Here is a 22765-nt window from a genome sequence, read left to right as displayed (position 1 = left end):
AAAAATCCTTGAAGAAATCTTGAAGATCACAGGGAAGAAATTCACGCTACCAAAATTACTCTATTGACATTATTCCGTTTTTCCCTTCCCTTGTCCTTTTGGCAAATAACTCTTCCGCCTTATTGGATGTGGCCAATTCACGTCAAGCTTGGTGTTAAATAATTATCATTACATTCCCATTATGGGTTTGCGCAGAGCGCTTATGTCCGTTTTGACATTTTTCCCGCGAGAGTGAACCAGTGTAATTTGTGGTGTGACGGGAAATTCCCAATACAGGATGCCTCGAGGTGAAAGATGAATTAAGTATTTAACTCTCGAAAGCGATTTTGTCACCGCGGTGCAATGAAGAGTGCACCACAACCACTGAAAGCGTCGCCGCGACGATCCAATGATTTATGGACCAAAGCGACGCGCTGTGAATTCCAGACTACCTTGGCGTCTTCGCGGGTTCCTCTGTTGTTACATTGCTCATCGTACTATAATTACTCATGGTAGGTACACACACACGGTGCGTCTACCGTGTTGGCACCATTCGACTCTCCGGTTGAGGTCAGGTGCCTGGGCCGACCGACTGGTGAACCGAATCGGTGCAACAATGTTGCCTGCTGGATGGTGCGCGAAAAGCGAGCGATAAGCGCACGATGCTCAGCTCAATGAAGCACGAAAGTGCGAAAGTTCAGTGAAATGTTCTGCTGATAGTAGCCACATGTGACCCACATGCGGTACCGGGAAATAGAGACAGTGGCACACATCGCTAAGCTCGCAGTGGACATCGCAGTTAAAGTGTCCTGACTTTTGGAATATATTTTTCAGAATTTTCTGGTTGTACTAAGGTGCTCAAATCGCCCAAGAAAACTCTTCTTGAAGATTCACCCATAAGTGCGGCCTGCAACGTATCCTCTTCGCGTGAAGTAAGACATTTGCCATAATTACATAATATCGATACGCTTTGTTGCTTCTTTCTCCCTCTCTCTCTCTCTCTCCCTTGTCCAATCTCATAAATCGTGCCCGGTAAACGAAACTGTGTAAATACTTAAACGGCACCTTAAGCTTCGGTTACAAGCTTCAATTTGTGACGGCCTGAGCTGTCCATTCATGCCCCACAGCGGTACTTTTGTGTTGTTTTTCTTGCACCATCATCATCATTGAGGAGCATCGACATCATCATCGTGACTGTTGGATTAAGGAGGTAGCCCTTTAGCAACGGCAAAGCACCTTCAACATCCACCGCATATGCAGTGCATTATCCTTCCACTGCATATTTTCGCCACAAAAACCAAACCGCCCCCCTCTAATGTGATACGATCTTTGCCCTCTGTGCGTGTTATTTTTCATTCCTCGTTTTGATACAATTTTTCAACTCTCCAACGCAAGGATTTGACAGTGGAAAGTGTGTAATTCGATACATTTGTCAGATAACTGGATAGGGTTGGCCCTATCCCAGCTCAAGGTGATCAATTTCCTCGCTGCCTGCCTTAATGAAAGAGCGCAAAAAAGGGGGTACCAAAAACCTTCCACACGCACGGTGGAAGCGATCGATTAACACTCTAATTATGATGTTTCTGGTTTTCTGGTGAGTTGCCTCAATAGCCCCGAAGCGTATGAACATTCGCATTGAAACGTTACCTGGGCGAACCGAAATAATCAGCATTATGCCAATTCTGATTAATCATGATGTGATTTTAAATGAAATAAAACAAAAATACTGCAGAACGTTGTGAAAAACATGGACGAAAAACTTAAGAGACAACCTGGTGATCGCGAGTCATGCTCCAAAAAAACAAAAACAGGATATTCGCACTGGCCATATCGATTGGTCCCCGTGAAAGTACCGATCGGGATGAAATGACCATGCAATTTAGTAATTTATCAATTTGCGGACATTTTAAATGACGTGCGTGTGTTTGGCTTCTTGGACGCTTAAACTGTTCGTAATGATGGAAAACAGGACACAAAAAACAGGCGAATTAATGTGCGCATACATTAAGGTTGGGAAACGGGTTTCTGGGGCTAACGTGATACGCTTGTTGGAGTGACGTTTTTTTGTTTTGGGAAGTACAACACGCAATATAGAGTTGAGTTGAAGGATTAAAAGCATCACACATCAACCAATTGAGAGGAGTGGAGACAAAAAAATCAAACGAAATGGGTGTCTTGTCTAATGATCGCGCATGGTCGAAACATTCCTCACAAACAGTTTTCGATTGTGCAATCAATTAACAGCAATTAATAGCCCCAGACTGATCAATCAATTCAATTCACTGCAAAAAAGAATGCTTTTCGTTACGTTTCGTTGGTGCATTGGTCGTTCGTTTCGATCGATCTAGGATATGGCACCCGTCCTAGATAGACACGACATTTGCCTATTATTGGCAATTAAAGCTTACCCAAACATAACGAAGCATGATGCATGTGGCGTTTGGTGAGATAAGCCATTGCAAAAGGAATGTCTAGATGTTATGGTGATGATTGATTTCTCGTCCATTACTTCTGGAATGTGTTTTCGATCGATCAACAATATAGCTCAACACTACAAGCTGATTAAAATAATTAAACAACTGCTCAAAAGTCAAACTTCAAGTTCAAGTAATTACCTCATAATTATCTTCGCCTGTTGAAATCAATTTAAGTTATCCGAAAAAAAAAATCGATTCAAACACCTCCACGAAATGGAAGAGGGAAGTGTTAGCTTAAATTGAATTAAATTTCGCAACCGGCTTAACCCAATCATCAGCCCGGCGCGGTCTGTTTCCATCAATCATTCGGTGGTTCAAGTCCCCCCCACAAGGGTGCAGCAGATGGGATTGCGCAATCCAGTAGCCTGCCTGAAGTCGCGTGTGCAGGCGCACGCCCTCCCGAAAAAATGCACTTTTTGTGTTTGTTTGTTTTGCAAATTCGCGCGATAAGAAGCGAGCCCGAAATGCAAGGAAACAAAAAAAAACACCTACATCAGACAGTGGTAAATATTTGGTCCAATGACGCTGACAGCGTTGGAATGCTTGACCTACCGCAAATACGTTGACTGACATCGGTAGGTGTGTGTGTGTGGCGCTGGGGTTTTTTTCTTTTCTTTCCTTCTTGCAGCTGTCCATATCTCTCAAGCGCATTTTTATTTCCGTTCCACGTCGGTGCACACTGATGCAACGTCATGCGGTTGTCGCGTCATTGGCACCAATTGGCACCCGGGGGAGGCGTGAGAACGTGCCGTCTAGCAGGTAGCACCGTTTGATGACTCTGCATCAAAGCAATCGCCCAAACAGTAGCAAAGTGCACTTCGATCGATAAGGCGTCACATTTTGTGCTGACTGACTTGCGTTTCATTGACACCACGGTTCCCAAAGCCACTGCACGCGTCGTCGTAAGCTGATTTAAGCGCGATTTAAAGCCAGCTCCTGTTGGTGCTTGAACATTGGGAGGTGTATCACGCAGTAGTGGAGTCTTGCAGGGAGTCTTCTTACAAGCGGCGTATCTCAAGCATTCGGGACGTTCAGATCTAACGATCACAAACAGCGACTTCAAGCTGACAGTTTGTGTGTGTGTGGAGCTAATACCCCTTTTCTTTCTGTCTGGTTATCATTGCAGCGATTCTACAGCGGACAACCGTCGGGATAGGACAGATCAAAATACAAGCCGTTGCGACGTGCCTGTTCCTCTGCATGGACACCTGCGGTAGCGTCTACGGTTCGGTAAGTACTGGCCGGACGGCGAGTCCGTTCGGCTTCATTATCATACCGGTTTCTCGTATCGATTAGACGTTCATTAGGGTAAAGTGCGGCGCTCCATGTAGCTAAGTGTTAGGAGATGATGATGCTGTGGGTAGTTCCTGCTGCTCGTCCCCTTGGTCGCATTACATAATCTTGCCTATCAGATAGAGATTTGTAATACAAAGTCTCAAACATAGCGCCCTAATCTGACGTTTAAAGTTGAAGTTCATGAAGTTCTAGAGAATCCTAACGCAATCTCTGCAAATTCCTGATTCCCTATCCCTAGGATCTCACTAGCTACAAGTGTCGCCTCCATTTCCCAAACCGTACCCGAAGCGCACTTGAGAAGCATTAAATTAATTCCACCCGACAACACTCCAGCAATTCCCGGCCGGGGTACAAACTTTCCTCACAGGCGCCACCAACCGTGGGCTTTTTTTTTGTGGACTGCGTGCGCCGTCCATTCGATTGTCCCTGGTCGCGAGATCAATCGACCGCTTATCTTCGATCTAAATATTTGATCAAACCTTTTATTTTCTCTTGTTTGGTCTCCCTACACGCAACAACGCTGTTTATTAGTCTTTCACCTTTGCCGAAGGTACGATTTGTAGGGATTCAATACGCTTCGGAAAATTGAGTCTCCGTCCCTTGATGGGTTAGATTGGAACAAAAAAAAGGATTTAATTTATGTCCGACGCCACAGCGTCCTACACTCTTCCCTTCTGACTATTAGAAATCAATAAACCTTGGTGACGCCTTTCAGACCCCAGACAATCCCAAGGCTCCAGGTTGGAGTGCCGTGTCCTGTAACTCCACGTGGCATCATGCTGCGGGAAAAACCACAAAAAACGACATTCCAGATTTTGTTTCCCCCAATCCCTCGCGCTCTCATGCGGGATCCTCGTACTGTAAGAGGGTACCCGAGAAATGGTATCAACTTCGTACAAAGTTCCTGATGAAGCCCGTGGCTTAACGCCACCGGTGCCCGCTCTCGCAATGTCTTGCTGAAGCGTGTTTTAATTTCGGATAATGGCCCAAAAGGACCCTCGTCCACCCGGACGCCGGAACGCGTACTCGCTGGTTCGGACCGGTTCCCCCGGTCGGCTTGCCGCATGCTTTTCGGTTTATCTTTTGGGTCGAGATTTCCCATGGCCGCACATTTTCGGGGTGACAAAAGAAAGCCGGCCGGCTTCGGTCGGTACGCGTTACGCTTCACTGCAAGGCTGACTTTTCCTTGTGCGTGTTTTTTTTTTTGCTGCTGCTTTTCTCCCGATTTTTCGCACACCGGACACGATGTTCAACCTATCGAAAGGTCAGCGACCTGTGCTCCAGGAAAGGGCAGGCTTTACGAGAGAGAGAGAGAGAGAGAGAGAGAGAGAGAGACCGAGACAGCTGGAGTGGGTTTTTTAATATCATCTTTTTGACCTAGCACAATTCCCTGCCGTGCGTTAACGTGTTTTTATGTTACATTTTGCTGCCCTTGACAGCTCATCTCGGTACCCGTGGTACAGTTTTAGCTGGATTGGATTTTTAATTTAAAAAACTTTGTTTACCGCTGTTGTTTGGTGGAATTTAAAGCAATGCTGGCACAATTACTTAGGACAGGAACACATTGAAATATGCATTTTTTATAAATGTGAGGACTTTCCATTGTCCCTTGGGTGCTTGGAAGTGGCTATCCATCTTGCATAAGTGGATTTCACTGATAGGAACTCGTTGTACCAATGCGTGTGTTACCTTGTTGAGCATTCAACGACTTGTAACCAGTAATTGAACATCTACTTGGACGAGGTTGAAGATATGTCTGAACTGCCAGGTCATGTAACACCCATTCCTCCTCCTATTGAACATCGATTAGCTTCCGTGTGCTCTTCTTTGTTGGTGAATTTTCACACCAACACTACCACCGAACCTAGCTGACAGCTTACGGCTAATGCCCTAAAATGGGACATTAATGGAGGTATTCCGGCAGGCCCTATTATTTGGACCGTCAAGAAAGAAAGTGAAAGCTGCTACTTCAATTTCGTGCCACAAGTTGACCTACACCGATCGGTCGGCCCATACCCGTGGCCGTTTGTTATGCGGTGCGCAACGCGTGGCTGACAAATTGCCACAATTTCGGACTCGAAACCGTGCGCATCTTCCATGGCGTAGGTCCAAAGATTCATCCATCTTAATAAAACACAAGCCGCTGTCAGCCCATTTCGGCACGCGTGTCCAAGACTCAACATGATTTTTTGGAGCAGGATTTTTGATTCTCACCTTCTTCTGCGTAGCTTGATGTGATAAATCTGTCAATGCAAATGTGACCAGAAGGGGGAGACACACACACTTGACTTACTTCCTAGTCCGAGGACGCACGTTGCAGTTCGTCTACTGCAGCACACTAAAATAAACAAATCTCGACACGGACGCTTTATTCTCGTGACCCTTATCAACTAATGCAACCGGAAAGCCCTTCCGAGTGAATATGTTAATACGATCGAGTGCAGTGCCTGGTTGGTGATAAAGGGCTGCACGATTTATTCGGTGATGCTGGGAGATGTACAGTTTTATTGATTCAATTAACCGAATACAAATATCACACACGCTAAATGATTTGTACCGCTCCATTCGACCCAATCTGTAAAGTGATGATCATAAACTGTGCTTAGGCCTGTGATCGTTGTTTATTGGGAGAATGTGGCGAGTATATGTTTATTAACTTTCACCAAATTGAAAGTGTTTTAACACTCACGTGGAACCGTTACAGAAGTCTGAATATGCAGAACGTTTTCCATGTTTGGGTGACATTTGCCCGCGAAGAATCCGTTAAGAATAACGCCGAGAAGATAAACGAAAACGGGATGAAATTTGTAACTTGTATCGCACAACTAATTAAGCTGATTGCTTATGCGTGTTATTTCAATTTACAGCTCATAAAACCCCAAACTTCAATCAATTCGCCATGCTCGATTCCGCGTAACGGAAACGGTATCGAAAGTACCGAAACAGTTATGACAGTCGCTTAATTTAAGCAATTCTCTACTGTCTCTACTACAGCCTGGCCCGCCAAAGTGCATTCGGTGGAACGAATGCCCGGAACTCAGCCCAAAGACTCTGTCACTCTGAATTAGTGTGTGCCGGACGGACGGCGTTTGGCCCCGAACGTTTTGTAGGGTTAATATAGCCACGCTCTAATCGCGCCTCCGTATCACACCCTTGCGTTGGCTTCTTCGACTTTCTCTCAACTTTCGCTTTCATCACTGGGAGATGCATCTTCCGTTCGCTGTAATAAATGGGGATTGGCTACGATGATTAGAATATTAATCGCGAGATGAACCATATCGGTGGTCCGCCCTCTGTTACGGCGGTGGTCTATGCATTTCGATAAATTCTTCCTAGCGCCCCTGCCGTCCGCTACCAAGCCGGGTGACAATTTTCTGATTCGGCGCACCCTCAAATGATGATTGACAACTTGTATGCGCTGATGCGACTCGTCTAGCGTTCCCGCCGCGGCTAGAGTTCATTCGCATTGGCTGGTTCGTGAGGGGACAAGTGCAATAACCGGACCGAGTTAGAGCTTAGAAGCTAGAACCACGCACTGTCTAGGCCGCTTGGAGTTTCCGTGTGAAGAAGAAGCGTTTGATTGAAATTGATATCTTTATGAGAGCACATTATGCCGGCAGTAATGAAACGGGGAGCTTCTTCGGGACCGAAGCGATCAGCTTCAGTTCCTGGGAATCTTGGACTTATCTTTACGTAAGGGGGCGCATGCCACGTGAACGCGTTCAGGAAACCGAAATCAATTAAACCGCGTGCGTCTTCGAATACCGTTTAATGAAATTGACTTTGAGCCAGCACTTGATTAGCGTGACTAATGCGTGACTAAGCTCCGGTGTAACGGTCTCGTGCGTAGTACCTGCACGCTTCAGAATGGAATGGTTTTAATGAAGTTTTGAGGTCTCTTTTGGGCAAGGGCAAGGCCACACAAGAAAGCATTCACAATCATTAACTTGAGGAGAACATATGAGGTAAAGAACAGAAGAGCAGAATCTTCAAGATTTGCTACTTTATTTCGTTAAATTATGAGTCTTGAAGTAAAGTTTTTGTCATTAAAAGATAAATAAAATTCCAACTTTATGATGGCTTTTCTTCAAGATTTCGAAGGAACGACCGCCGATCGCCTTGCAGCACCTGATTGTCCCGTTATGGCGGAATGAGAAAAACCACTTTATGATCGATATGTTAAGCCCCTTTCACTTAAGGCAGTAAAAATGTGTTGGCTGTGTCCGAAAGCATTGTCGATTGCTCAACTTAATCTCAAGCAAGTGTCAGTTCCTCGATACAACAATGAACGGGGTTTAGGGTTCAGAAAGACTTTCTTTACTATCAACCGCATTGTTAGCAAGATCATTTCTTTATGGTCATACTGTTTGCTCCTAAGGCTCTTAAAATATCTGAATTGCATTTAAAGGGCAACAGAACTGTTCTGCTCACGCACGTCAATTGGCTCGGAAACACAATCCAGACCTTCGAGAGGATGTTTGCACCGAAGTTGTCGAGGATCGCGACATCAATTCGCTTCCTCTTCTCCAGGAACAAGTGTTAATATTATTGATTAACATCATTAACCTGATAAAGCATCGCTATGCACACTCTCTCTCTCCCTCACGAGCTCCCAGCTCTACTTGTGCGCCACATTCTAACACTTTCTCAAGGGCCGCTCGAGTGCCGCCGCACCTCGGCGAGCCATGTCACGGCCGTTAGTTCTGTCACTTTGTCGCTTTTCTCCTTTCTTTAAGACTCGATCAACCGTTCTTCAATCGTCCGGTGCTGCTACTGCCCACCAACGTGCAGGACGATCGGTCAGCTACATGCCGCAGCTAACAGACCTTGAGACCCGACACTCGGGTTCGCACCCGGGGTGATCGGTTCCGTTTTCTCTTTCTTCGAAATATTTGACAAAACTGTTAACGGTCGCGTGAAAGGAGCGTGAAAAAAAGGGATCTCAAAAAGGGAACGCCCTGGTGCGCTGGGCTCACACTGTAATCGATATCAATTATGACAATCGAACCAGTTTCCGCAGTCCACACAGCTACAGAATGTAGCTGTGCGAGAACGAAAGAAACGGGGATGGTGCCTGATAAATGACAAGACCCTCTGCCAAGATAACGACCGAAGGTCTGTGGACCGGTTCGATGTCGGAGTGTGTTGGTGCTTGGCGATGGCAGAAGGCTTCACACCGAAGGTTATATTTCTTGCACAAGTGGAAGATTTAACAGAAATCTCGGCAAAATTTGCATCTCACTTGCAACTGTACAATCGATACATATTTCAAACGCTTATCGCAATAACTACCTGCAAAAGAAAGCTCCTGAAACTCAACCCACCCGAAACCGATCTTCAACACGGCGGTTACATCTTAAACCATGCATCCCTGGAGCGTTGCAAGGTTCTCCGCGATGCAGTCACCAAATCAAAGGTTATTAATCTTGTCATACAACCTTTCTCTCCCGCCGAGAATTCTTTGGAACGTGCGGACCTCGTTTGTGGCCTCATCAGACCTCTAGAATTAATGTGAAATCAAACCAAATGAAGTTCATTACGTTCATTAGAGAAAGCATTACATTTATCAGGACTTCCGCCTAGCTTCCAATCGAACATTCCTTGCCTTGGCCCCCTTCCAATACATTGTGCTAGATGTTGGAAGTTTGATTGAGCATTCTACCGTTGCGTCGAAGGAGTTCAGAGCACGATCAGAGCATGATCGGTGAGCCTTACATGCGCTCCGGTACGATTGATGGGACGACACTCAAACCCACTCGGCCGTGACATGTCAATCGATCGGAATCGAACGCGACAACCAACACGGATTTAATTAAGCATAAGATTGAGATAAAAACGTATCGAGTGTTGACGCCTTCGCACGGACGATTCGTGAGTTGGGTTGGGTACGCGATGCGCGTGTTGAGTTTTGGACAGCTGCTAAAATTAATTTTCGGATGCACGCTCCGAAACGATTACCGAAAGCGACACGAGAAGAATTTGTCACCGCTAGGAAGAGTTTCCCGTCACTGCGGATGCCTTGAGAGCCGTCCATGATATTGAACGTGCTCTGTCCAACTTGGACTTGGACTTGAAAATGCATGTCCGGGCAAGCTGCGGCTGGAGGTTGGAAAATAACTCAAATGGCCAGTGACAACCATCCGGGAGGATGGTGGTGGCCGCCTGCACAAATCTGCATCAATTAATCATGCCGTTTGATCAAATCGATCCCGGCCCGTCGGTCTGAGCTGTCCAGGGGGTTAGAGGCGTCAAAATGCCAAAGATCTTCGGACCTCGGGCGCACATTTCTCGGACGACGAGTTTTCGTGTGGTTGGTGTGATCCATCCTGAAGAAGCACATTAATCTTCGCTTAATTAAGTGGTGAGAAGCGGCCAGGCTGGCACATGCGAAACGGTGGTCCACCAAACAAGGTGGTACACGATGCACCACCGCTCCGTTATGTTCCTGGAAGCGACGACAGATACCGTCTAGACGTGGCTGGTTGCAGTGATGACGCGCCATAAGGCCTTTGTTTCGACCTGTGCAGGAGTTTGACAGCTTACCCGAGCTAGATTTAGAAACGCACTCTCGTTGTCACAAACCGAACTTCCTATATTATTTATAATGCCCACGAGAAACTTCAGAGGACGCTCGCAACGACTGCGCGATGGGAAGTGCGTAAATCTTGGCGATGGCTAATCGCTCAAAGGAAATCCCCAAAGGTGGACACACTCGGCGACAGGCCCAATTAATTTCGAAACAATCGAATGGCCTCTCTGCTCTGTCTGCCTGACCGGTTGATGTCTTAACTATGTTTTGGCATGGCAAAATGTAAGATTCACGCAACGACATGTCTGTCCACCGCAATCACTCAATCATTTATCACACGACTCGCTGAGCAGACTAAAGGAAAGGGTCCTAAATCTGCTACACGATACGTGCCACACGCACTCAGCTCATTCGAGACAGATATCATGTTGCTCTGTGTGTTGACGATCAGTGCGTTGTGTTTTGATAAATTAGACGAAGAACAGGGCGACTTTTGATTGTCTTATATTTTTCCCCCGTCGGGCAGTTTTATAGTCCTCTTAAATACTACCGCCCCATCGTGCTGTAAAGCGTTTTTGAAACCTTTTCTTGAAGCGGCACTAACTCCTCTCACTACAATGTGTAGCGCATGGGCGATTCTTCAACAAAACCTCTACAGAAGCGTGCTTTGTTTGTTTGTTGTTGATCGGCACATCTTATTCCGGGAGCGATTTTTCCCCTGTGCTCATCCAACCCAACTATGAAACGATTCTAGTGAGAAGAAAAATGTGTTGATCTTCACCACGATCAACCCACAGCCCATAGGCCGATCGGATTTGTTTGTTATTCTTTGGTCAAAAAATTCACAACAAAACCCAAACGGTTCTCGCGTGACAAGGTGCGCCTTTAGATCCACAGCGCATATCTTCACAACCACTAATCCCACAATGGAAGGAGTGGCAAGCGAGCGACCGAGAGCGGTACTTAAAGGAACAGGACATCTAAACAATCCACAACATGTGTTTGACATTGAGGGTTGCTGGGCTGTTCCAACCGCAACGAGCGGGCGCATAGTTCACCCGAAAGGCGCGCGTAATTGAAACTCGGAAGGGATCGAGTGCCGGTGACCCTCACACACGCACACCGGGAAATGATGTGGTGGAAAAGTGGAAAAGTTGATATGTTAATTTTGTTGGCCCCTTCGGCAACCCGGCGCAACCAACCACCTCGTCTCGAGACCTCGGCGTTAGGGTCGTCGTCGGTTGTTGTTTCGGTGCGCGCGTTCTGTTGACTCTCGTGGCGTAACCGAGAGCCGTGGCATCCCTCCTATCGCAAATGCACCCGGTGGTGATGGATTTATTTAGCTTTAAATACGTGTAATCCTATTTTAATCCAGTTTTAATGATGCGCTTCATGTATTTGGGTGTGGTAGTGGTGCATTATCGTGGTACAGCAAGCCGCAAGTACAATGCGGTTCTCCATTCAGTTCCGGCATTTTGTCTTTTTTTTTTTTGGTGGGACAAACTTTTCTAATTTATAGCTCCTCTGTCTTGTTCACTTTGTTCAGTTGCATGTTTCTCTGGAGTTCCGTTTTTTTTTTCTACTCTCGGTTGGGTGTTCTCTTATGAACCACATTAACACATCTACTGTTGAGTGGTTTTTTTTCTGGAGCTTCAACAGAACGATCACTGTCGTTAGAAGAATTTTTAGCTTTGTTTTATATGCTTCACTTTCCTCCCGTTTTACTTTCATCTTCGTTAGGGGTGTCCCAAAAACAAAAAGACAATTTTTCATTTTTGCACCAACAGCCGATTCGAATCGTAGCCTAACATCATCACCCAATTTAGCGCCCGAATAGTGACGTTTCATTTGTTGGTCTTCTGCTGGAATCGGATTCGATACGCTTTGCGTATCCGTGCAATGGGACTGCGTTACATCAGAAGTCACCAACGAACTTAAGGCATCATTAAAATTCAATTTCATTTTATACCATCTTCATTTGTAACGTGTCCCAAACAAAACAACCCCGGCAGGCGCCATCGCTGTGAGATTCGGTGTGGTGCAACAATCGAGAACGCAACGCCGAGCGCCTGCCTCCAGAGAAGCCACAATCGATAAATCATTCTGCAGGCTTAGGGGTATTTTTTGTCTTCTTTCTCTTTTATTGCATTGTACCCCCTTTGCGCGACCCCATCAAAACTTGGTTAGCCTCGGTTAACCTCAAGAGAAAAACAGCCCAACGCATACTTTTGGGCGGGATGCAAATGATTTGATAAAGATTTGTCCGGGGTCGACAGAGGGCCAAGGTCCCGGTTCCCGTAAAGTCTCCGCTGCCCATGCTTCTTCCATTCCGAATGCAAGTGAATGACAAATAAAAAAAAAACCTATCATAATATATCGAGAAAACCGTCCAAATGGAACGCCTAGCATAATTAACAGCCCGGTTGTCCTGCTCGGAACCCATGCCGTGCTGTTGCTTCTTCTGGAGTACAAATAGTTCGAGTCTTCTAGCTCGCTAGTACTGATCGCGTCTTGTGATCCCTGGGAAATATCGCAAGCAACGTTGGCTTGCCACCAGAAGCCATAAATTATATCGAAGATTCTGAAACTGTTTACATTTTATTCGTTCCAGTTCGTGCGCTGTCTAAGAATGAAAGATGCCACCGGTTTGATACACTCCGGAGTGGAATGTCACTTTGGAGGTTCGGTTTGGTTGGTTTGGTTGGAAGAACAACAAAAAATTATAACGACTTAATTCAGGACATAAAAGGCAGATAGTTATCACACTGTTGGAAAGTTTGGAAGGAATTTAAGCTATCAGATAAGACGTTAGATTGATATTAGGAGACTATAATTGAGATGAGGCTTTGGAGTATCTAAAAGGGAATTTATTGGTTTTTCTCAGATGCTTACTCACTTATAAGGGTATCAGGTCTTGACAGGCTGGAGAAGTCCTCAATATCGGTCACAGTCGAGTGCCTGGTGAAGTGAAGACTGGTGAATCCATGGGTGAAATTATACTTGATCAAATTTGGATCTATGATCACATAATTAAGCCTGTACCGCTCAGTAGCTTTTGCTTTGATCATAACGAAGAAAAACAGGGAAATCGTGTAAACAAGTACGATAGCTCAGTAAATGTTTGTATTTTTTAAATCTTTCTCCCAAAAAAAGATTGTATCCTTTAGTGGATACAAACCGATCTGTTTGCTTACCCCAAATTCCACACCCTTTGGTACACAAAAATAACAAAAGGTCAATGGCCGGTGTTACGCATTACAATGCATATCCACGTACACCCGAGATGCTGGTACGCGCGATTCGCACAAATTCGCACAAACAAGTTCGATAATTTTTCCCGATTTTCCACCGCAACGTACTGCTGTTGCTCGCACTGCGTGAGCAGACATTTTTCGCGCAATTCCTACCCAAGCCGATATCCGGTCGGTGCGGAAAATGCGAGTCAATGCGCGAGCAACGCGAGTTTTAAGTCACGCGCAAAATAAACATGCGTGCATTGCGTAAGTAGTGCGGGGGGTTTTTCTTAGCTTTTTTTTTTTCGATGTCGGCCGATACTGTTAAGCATCACTTGACCGTGGGGAGGATGCTCGTTTTTGCGTTGAGTTTCGGACCATTGAAAGAGAATGAGGAAAATGTTTGACTAACATTTTTTTTTCGAATTTCTTCAAAGAGGTCAAACGTCTCGTACGTTCCTTGCGACCAGTACCAAACCCAGTTACAGTCAGTCTGCCCACGGCGCTTTCCTCCCCGTCTAGATCCCACCAGACATTGAACTTGAATTTACGCCACGCAACCATTCCTGTCATTCCGTTTTCTGCACTTTTTTTTCGGCCACATCACATTTGATCTGTCCCATGGCTTCTGCCACTAATTTTCACTTATATTCTGTGTGCTTAATGCTGTCTTGCATCTGTCGTGAGCCGATTGTAAGTACGCAAACCATTGACACGCGCATTGTCACATAATTCTTTCCCGAACCGACCCCATCCCGAGACACACTGTGAGAGGGAGGCTTCTGTGCGTATTTTTAAACCCCGTCCGAAGGAGATGATCATCCGCCCTTCCGACCTGTCCCGAGTATCGGATGACACTCAGGGTGCGTGTAAGTGCGGCCCTCCTTACTGACCTGTCCTGGGTCAGCGTGCAATAAAATTGGCGCTACTGATTGCGCTAATGAGCCCCGAGAGTAGTTCGAGCGGAAAGAAGCGGAAGAAGCGCCAAGATGTAGAGGTCCGAAGACAAGATATACAAGACAGTGGAATGAGATAAACAAACATTGCTTCCCTACTCCAACTGGCTGTTGGACGGCGTAACCTTGCTGAATGGATTTGAATCCAAACAAACTGTCCATCGGGACGTTTGGATGAACAAAATGGGCGATCTTCTGTAAAACGGATCGTAGTAGAATTGTTTCGTAATAGTGGAATGTTACAGATCGCTAATTTAGTGCGTGCATCCTTAGCAAGCTGTCATTTGCTTCTGCAAAGTGAGGTAAACAAGTAAACATGTCCCACTGAAGTACACAGGAAGACGTAGATTTGTTTATTGGTGTCACTGAGCTACCGGAGACATATTCTATCGAATATTACAAGTTCATCCGACTTATCAAAGTTATCTCTTCCTGTTCAAAAGGGTTTAGGTTATTTATGAATATTTCCCCTAAAAGATCATTCCAACAAAACTCGAAGTCCTTCTTTCAAAAGCACTCCATTCTTCCATCAGTTCTCATCACATTTTTGTGGACAGCGAGATGACGTATGCTACTACCTTCACCTTCGCTATCAAAGAGACCCATTCACATTCTTGACCTTTCCAATCGCGAGTGTGCGTGTGAGGCGAGGCGCGACAAGCCATGGAAGGATTTATGATTTCACTTTGCAGCTTTATGACCGGCCGATGGATTTGAGTTTTCACTTTGCATCTCCATCCGGCCCTGTTGTTTGCTGCTGCCGCCTGCCAAATAACCGCCCGGTATTATAGGTCGTAAAAGAAAATGCGAGGAAAAACGGGGATGAGGAAGGGGTTGGGACAGGGAGACCTCTGCGTCACACGCACAAAAACACCCGCGACACACGCATACGCACCCTGAGTCCACGTTTTGCATACGCAATCTCTACGCACGGCGGTCGTTGACCCTCGCTGGTCCGGATGACTGCAGAAGATTCCCGGTGCCATTAGCGGAATGTGAGTTTTTACGTCCGCGTTGTAAAAGTTAGGATTTTTACGGAGATGTGGGAAGCTGTATCTTTAAAGTGAATTTTTTCGGAGGTCCAAAAAAAAAATGCCAATTTTATTACAAGTTTGCTCACGAGAGGGTTGGTTAATTTAATTGGAAAGGGTATCATTCCATGAATTGGATTAATATTTGTGTCTCTATATTCATGAAAACTGTTTTCCAAACATTAATGCCTAAACTGGTTTCTTACACAATGAATGTCCAACACACCTCGAAATCCCTAGGATCGATTTGTCGTACAACCGAAAATAATCCATCGACACGGCGTTCCCTTTTTTGTCAAACGCGTTCAACCCAAGCTCAGAATTAGAGAGGGCCAGGGGGAAAGAAAGCTGTCTGCGATGTCTTTCGAACGTTCAGCACCACTTACTCATCGACCAGTGCACTGACCGTGTACGAATGGTTTCATATTTACCCGCGGTTATGCGTCAGGTATGTCACGTTTTGGGCAGGTTGCGTTGCACTTGGTTACCGGCAGTAAGTGCGAAATAGTTCTAATTCCGCTTGGTTGTAGGACCCCTAGAGGTGGAGTCTCCTCGAGATTTTTTCAGTAGAAACATCTTCAGAAAAAGGTCTCAGTATTTCCTTGAAGAGTTGGCGAAGTCCTCAATTTTTAATTTGCCTCATTAAAAAGAAAAGAAAGAAAGGTAAATTTTCCGACAATTCAAAATTCGTGCGAGATTATGCAAAGACACTCCTCCGTGGGACATCCATCCTCGTTTGCAACAATGTATCGGTGGTAAGTAACCTAAGCTGAGCATGACAGCAAATATAAATTGCTGTTTCTTGCAAGAGAATCTGTTTCGCAAACTAGTCTAAGCTTAACCTATAGCTAGACGGGCTAGTATTTCGCCAATCCTCACTAATGGTTGGTCATCAATTAGGAAGTTTGCAGATCTTTTACACGTCCATTACGTCTGCATAAACCAATTTGAACTAGTTTTGTGTTTTAGGCTAGAGCCTCCTAGAAGGACCACCTGCTCCAATATCCGTGACAAGTTTAACGGATACTTCTGTGCTGCTAGTTAGCTACTCTAAGCAAAAGAACTCTACGGTGAGATGACACCTTTATTTACGTTTGATTTTTATGTTTCGGTCTCCTGCTCCAGCTCCAATAAACATCGCCCGTCGTTTCCCGTAAGCAATGATAAACAAAGGCAGACACTCGTAAATTAGCATCTAGCCGTCGGTTTTGCTAGCCGTTTGACCAGTTTTCTATCAGTTTTGCTATCCAGGGTTGGCAGACATGCAAAAGACACCGTAAAACCATTTCACCGGGGCCATTTACATGGTTCAGTTTCGTTGGTCGCGCGCTAAGTTTCGCTAACCGTTAACGAAATTTGTTATTCAAATCTGGGCTCAGGATGTTAAGAATAGACGAGGCTAAGATCACATTGCTATTGGAGCAGATTTAGTGTGACGGTAAAATAATCGATATTTGACTAATATTTTTTATAGTAAAATAAGATTTGGTATCCTGTTTAAAATTGGATGAAGTTATGTATGAAGTCCCTTAACAAATATCCAAGTCCCGTCAACTTATGGGAGGATATTGGTGATGTGGAAGGTTTAGAGAGCGTCAACCAATAAGAAAAGAAGCTACATTATCGATTCAAACCGTAATACTAACACCAAATGACATCACAAAATAGTCAAATCCTATGGAAAAATTATTCCTCTCAAAACCACCAGACTCCTTATCCAAACGATTACAGTCTCCTCTACTATTTAAATTTAATTTTCTTCCAAATATCTCATGCGGCTTACTAACGCATTCATAACGGATTAAAACACACAAAATTTTTAAACATTTCCCCCCTAATCGTACCCATCCTAACAACAAACTTACACTTTTCTGATCTCATTCACTTTCACTCGATGCAATCCGATGGCCCTGTTCGGATGGGGGGCCCAAAATCCTCTTATGTGATGATTGTTGCGCCCAGCCTGGCCAGCATCAAGCTATGCGATATCTTCCCTCAGCATAACACCGTTGCATAAGCGTGCCTAATTGATTGGTCAGCTTCACGCACACACACACTGCAGTTGATAAGCTGGCACCAGAGCTAGATGGACTTGAGGGAACTCGAATCGATTGCATCGACCCTACAAAGTTATCAAGTTTCCATTGCGAGCGATTGAAAAAAAATCCCGAAATCAGTCACCAGCTTTTGATAGAAACCACCACGATCGTATCTGCGTTCGCTCGTTAGGGTGGTGATGGTAGGGCTTTTGTTTTTGGGGGTAACACAACGTTTTGCTGTCCTTGACTGTTTGTAATATTTAAGAAGCGCCTTCGAAAGCATGGAGGAACTGAACTCGAAAAAAATCACTCCAATGATGATCAACTTTAAGCTCATTGATTACTTTCTTTCGGAAAGCAAGAAAGCAATATTCAAATAAAACAGGGAAGAAAGTGGGGAAACAAAGACTTTTTAAAAAGTCTTTTAAAATGGCGAACAAAAAACAAAACAGGGTCGCGCTATCTTAATCAGACGCTAGCGATCTGTCTTCCGTTGTTGGTTCCACAAAAGAAAAGGGCAAAAACCACGAAACACCAAGGTTTCGATGCATCTTCCCTGTTACGAATGTGATTTATTCGATGGCTGAACTTCGGGGGGAAAAATAGCTTTCATTAAAAAATTTAACGGATGTCGCACTTTTTTCGCCTGGCTGCTGCTCGCCGGAGAAAGGTGCGAGGAAGCAATCTTTTATCGGGCTGACCTGATTGCTTTGTGTGGCCAGCTGGCTCTCGAAGAATTGGGTAGAGCAAAAGAAAAGGTCGATGAATAAAATTTAGCTAACTTGCTTTTGAGGAATTGAAAAGGAGTATCCCGAGAACAACATACATTGCAACGCTCAAAATCAGATCAAAGCAATAAGATAGACCCCGGCATCATTGGATTATTTATGAAGCTACTTTCCGCTTCCCGGTATCTAGTTGACCGCCTGTCATAACTGCTCGATCGACAGATAATAGTTTGCATCATAGTAATAAAATAGTGTAATGGTACCGGCTCCCATCCAACTGGGACTCGTCATCACACCAACCGGAGCTTAAGACCCTTCCCATGGATGCATCAATTGCATTGCGCCGAATGCAAAACAAACTATTTCCCTGGGCCCTTGCTTCCATGCCTCTGGGCTTTGCTAGCTAGAACGTTGGAAAAGCCGCAAAGCAGTTAGGTCAGTTAGTAGCGAGAAGAAGCATCGCAATAAATAAGCATAAATGAGTGTAATTTATTCCCATCGCAACTGGTTCTGGCCACTTCATGCCTATGTCTTCATTATGCTTTCCGAAAAGGTTAGCCGCAGAAGCGTTGCTACCGAGCAGAGTTCTGCCCACTGCAGGCCGGTCGGTATTAGCCCTATGAACGGTCGGTTATGAATGGCTTCATCACGGGTGGAACACGGTGGCAAGCTTTAACGCTCCTATCCTTTACTGTGGTCAGCTCGCCCAGACTGGGTGGTCACAACTGGAGAGCGAGCGCGAGAAGCATGCGACTGTCCCGATATCATCTGTCAATCGGACAATCTCCCATCGGGTCCGGTCCGTCTTCTGGACTGCCGCTCGTTAGTATGTCTCTCTCCCGCTCGATCATTTTACGCCTGATTGAATCCTGCCCAGACACACATGGCTCGCATCACAGTCCTTGCCCATACCGACAACTGTGATCATCAATCACAACACATTCTGCAGAATGCATTCTAGACTATGCCACTGTGCAAGTGTGCTCCTCAAATATGGACCAAGCACCAACAGAGTGAATAACCAATTTGTAGTCCGTAATTGCGCTTGCATCGTGCCAGCGTACGGCGTCTGCAAGACTGAGCCCTACAAAACAAATGCAATTAAATTAAGCAATAAAAGTCGTCGCAAGTGACTGCTACCGGGTGCTACGAGCGAATGACGGATCTGCAAAGGTGTACAATGATGTATGGACAAGCTAATTGCCTCGCGAAACGGTCGCTTGTTTGCCTAGTGCCGTCGACGGACGCAACGGTAGCAGCTTCCGTCGAAAGTGAAAAGGCGGGGCCGAGACTTGCGACGAGACCACCAGGTTGCACTACGCTGCTCGTTTGAACCGGGGTGACGATGACCTCTGGTGGACCTGCCACGAAGACGTTTTCTCGGCCACAGTTTACTGTGTAATGATTGATGGTCGTTTTATTAGTTTATATGTTTTATCTGGATCTCAGTTAACTAGTCTGTGGAGACGATCGAACAACTTCCAGATTGAAACAATATTCCAATTCAAACAACTCAATTGTAAAGAGTATCCTTGAGATGTCTCAAATGTGTGAAAAACAAGTTAACTGGCCGATTATCCAGATCCCGATCTAAGATACCTCTTATGTTTATGGACCACCTCAAGGGCTCGATAGCCCTACATGCAATTTGTGAGCAATTTTATCATGATTTCAGGGGTTAAAACAAACTGCTATTTTCACACCAAGCCTCATTCTCGTAGGCTGATATCATCGAAGGTCCTTTAACGATATCCTCAAAGAAAAAACTGTTAGTTGCCTTTCTTCGATCCTTTCTCGCCAGGACACATAGGAAGATGAAGGAAGGGACATAAAAACAAGCGAGAGGACAGAGACGATCCGTTTCCAGTCACCGTGACGACCTTCTGTGGCGTTAACGACATCGATGTCCCAATATTGATTGTTAATAATACTTTCCTTTGATCGGCTCGTTAACTTCGATCGGTCGGATTGCTTTACCCCCTTTATCAACCTGTCCAATAAACATTCAAATTTTATTGCTTTCTAGACGGTCTCGAGCATTGCCGCTATTCCTTTTCCTACAACAGTCTCGGGGACAGGATAGGATAGATAGAACATTATCAGATCGTCGTCTGCCTTCTCGTTCTCTTTAGTGGTTGTGTGTGTGTGTGTTAAAGGACATGCCAGACATCGATCCTTCCTCCGACACCTGTGCGCTACGGGACATTGGGATGATTTGTACTTTTTGTGGTTTCCTTCACATTTGTGTTGGAGTCTCTCGTGCAAAGGGTTGCTTCTGTCTTGGGCGTTAGAACTAAAAAAACCCCACGGCGATAGTTAAACACACTCACTCACAGTTGCATGAGAATAGAATCGTTGAGCTGTGGCGTACTGTGGGCAGCAGCCTCGGGCATCGAATTCTTGGAAGGTCGCTATCACGGAACACCAAGAGGGAAGTCGCCGTGTGTCGTCTGACGGCAATCGTACGTTCGTAACAAGCCTTCTCCGGTACAAATGCACTTGCCACACACTCGTCCACGATCGTCACTTGACCGACGTAGCGGGCAGCAGATTGAATTTCACCGACAGTAAACATCCCGGAAGAATATCATTTAACGGGCGACACTCGTTCACATGACCAACCGACCAAGTCTTTGACTCGTGCATCGGTTCTACTGCTTCAAACGCAATTTTGTATTCTAATTAATTCGTGTCCACGCGAAATGATGCGAATGATTAAAACTGGTGTCAACTGCAGGGGAAGAACAGCCACTGGCTGCAACACAGTTGTCCACTCGCACTCGCGTGGCCCATATTAAGACATTAAGCCGATGGCGTTAACTCGATTATCTTGAGCGGCTCCACAAAGCGGATGCAATTCTCCGACACACGTAATTACTGCTCTAAACGGACCAAAATTGTAGCAAATTCTGGCTGGCTGGCGCCGCACTTTACACCAAATTAAGACGTTATGCCAGACACTTGATTAAAGTTTCGCCTTTTCCTTCTTCTCCGCTCTCGCAACCTCTCTTACAGAAAGAATTCACCGACGATTGCATCTTCAACGAGCAGATGGAGCAGCATCACTACAACACGTACTCCTCCACGCAACACTCGAACGCGCGCCGGACGCTGTATCTGGCGCTGAACAAAACGGGCCAGCCACGCAAAATCCAGATCCCCGTCAATCGGACACTCGGCAAGCTGGCCACCTACACGAAGGCGCTCACCCAAACGGTGGCCCACGATCGAGTGGAGCAGCTGATCTCGCGGCTGTTCGGTGCCGATCACGTTCGCCACGGACTGAACCAGCTGTGCGAGGCGGGACAACCGTTGGTAGAGTTGACGGCTAAGGAAATGCGCCCGCGACCGGTCTGCGGTCCGCAGGCAGGGTCTGCGAAAGGTGTTGCTGGGGTTGGAGGAGGTGGCGGTGGTGGTGGTGGTAAGAAGAACAGTCAGCAGAACGCTGCTGGTAAAGACGAGAAGGATGGGCTGCGACAGAAGAAGAAGAAAAAGCGACGGAAATGTCGCGAGGATGAGGTGCCGGGAGAGCACTGCTTCCGACCGGGTGCGCCCGGCACTGGAGTAGGTGGTACAAATAGTGGTAAGAAGAAGGCAGGCCCGCACCAGGGACAGCCGAGGGGCAGTAGTAGTATTAGTAGCGATAGTGGCAGTATCAGCCCTAGCAGTAGCAATAGTTCTGTAGGTAGCAGTAGCGCAGGCACCAACCAGTCAGCCAGTCTCAACAACGTCACCAGCAGCAGTAGTATTAGCAGCAGCAGCAGTGCAAATAGTCTAATAGCAAGTATTAGCAACGGTGGACCTAACCGTCCGGGTCAACCGTACGCCCAACTCACAGCAACACCAAATACCCGGAAGCCGAAACCGACCAAGAAGCTTCCATCCGGTCCGCGGAACGGAACGCAACCGCCAAGCGGAAGCTCCGCCGCTGGTTCAACGCGAAAGCCGAAAAAGCCTAACCAGCAGCTCCAACAGCAACAGCAGCAACAGCCGGCCAACGGTAAGCGGAACGGTACCAAACCGAACGGTTCGGCCAAGATCAAACTTGTCGGTGCGAGTATAGTGACCAGCAAGTTGAGCCATCCCAAGCCGGCCTCGCTAACGATCGCACGCACCGTGCGTCCCACGACACCGTTCCCACTAGCAACGCCCCGACCCACCACCAAACCGACGACGATCGGCAACGATCTGCAGGATACCTCGCAACAGTCCGACGACTCCGAGCTCGAGATGGACGACGTGCTGCACCCGTCCTCCGGCGAGCTCGTGGACGAGCTGGACGAGCTCGACGAAGGTAATCTTACACATGCTGGTCATGCTATCAACTTTGTGGAGGAGGAAGACTTAGATGATATGGAGTTTTGAAGTACTTTCCATTTTGGCGTACAATGTAGTGTTTGGCATTATTAGTAACATTTTCTATCTGGACATTTGGAGTAAACAACAACATCAGTGCTGCAACACAGCAAAGTAAAGCGAAAACACATTTAGATTGTT

General features: G+C 46.0%; 1 protein-coding gene across 5 annotated transcripts in view; it reads left to right on the top strand.

Moving 5' to 3' along the window:
- Positions 1–22765, top strand: part of LOC118502983 — a 50798-nt gene that overhangs the window by 23496 nt on the left and 4537 nt on the right. For all 5 annotated transcript variants that reach the window (XR_004905102.1, XR_004905103.1, XR_004905104.1 and 2 more), the window contains exons 3-4: positions 3583–3686; positions 21284–22562. Coding sequence is in view for 2 of the 5 variants with exons in the window: in XM_036035766.1 (XP_035891659.1) it covers positions 3583–3686; positions 21284–22562 (1383 nt within the window). In the remaining 3 variants the exon portion in view is untranslated. The remainder of the gene's footprint in view (positions 1–3582; positions 3687–21283; positions 22563–22765) is intronic.

The sequence above is a fragment of the Anopheles stephensi genome, chromosome 2 (assembly GCF_013141755.1).
Source record: "Anopheles stephensi strain Indian chromosome 2, UCI_ANSTEP_V1.0, whole genome shotgun sequence".
In the NCBI taxonomy this organism is placed as follows: Eukaryota; Metazoa; Arthropoda; class Insecta; order Diptera; family Culicidae; genus Anopheles; species Anopheles stephensi.
The sequence above is the reverse complement of the archived record's forward strand: the minus strand, read 5'-3'. Positions and strand labels throughout refer to the sequence as shown.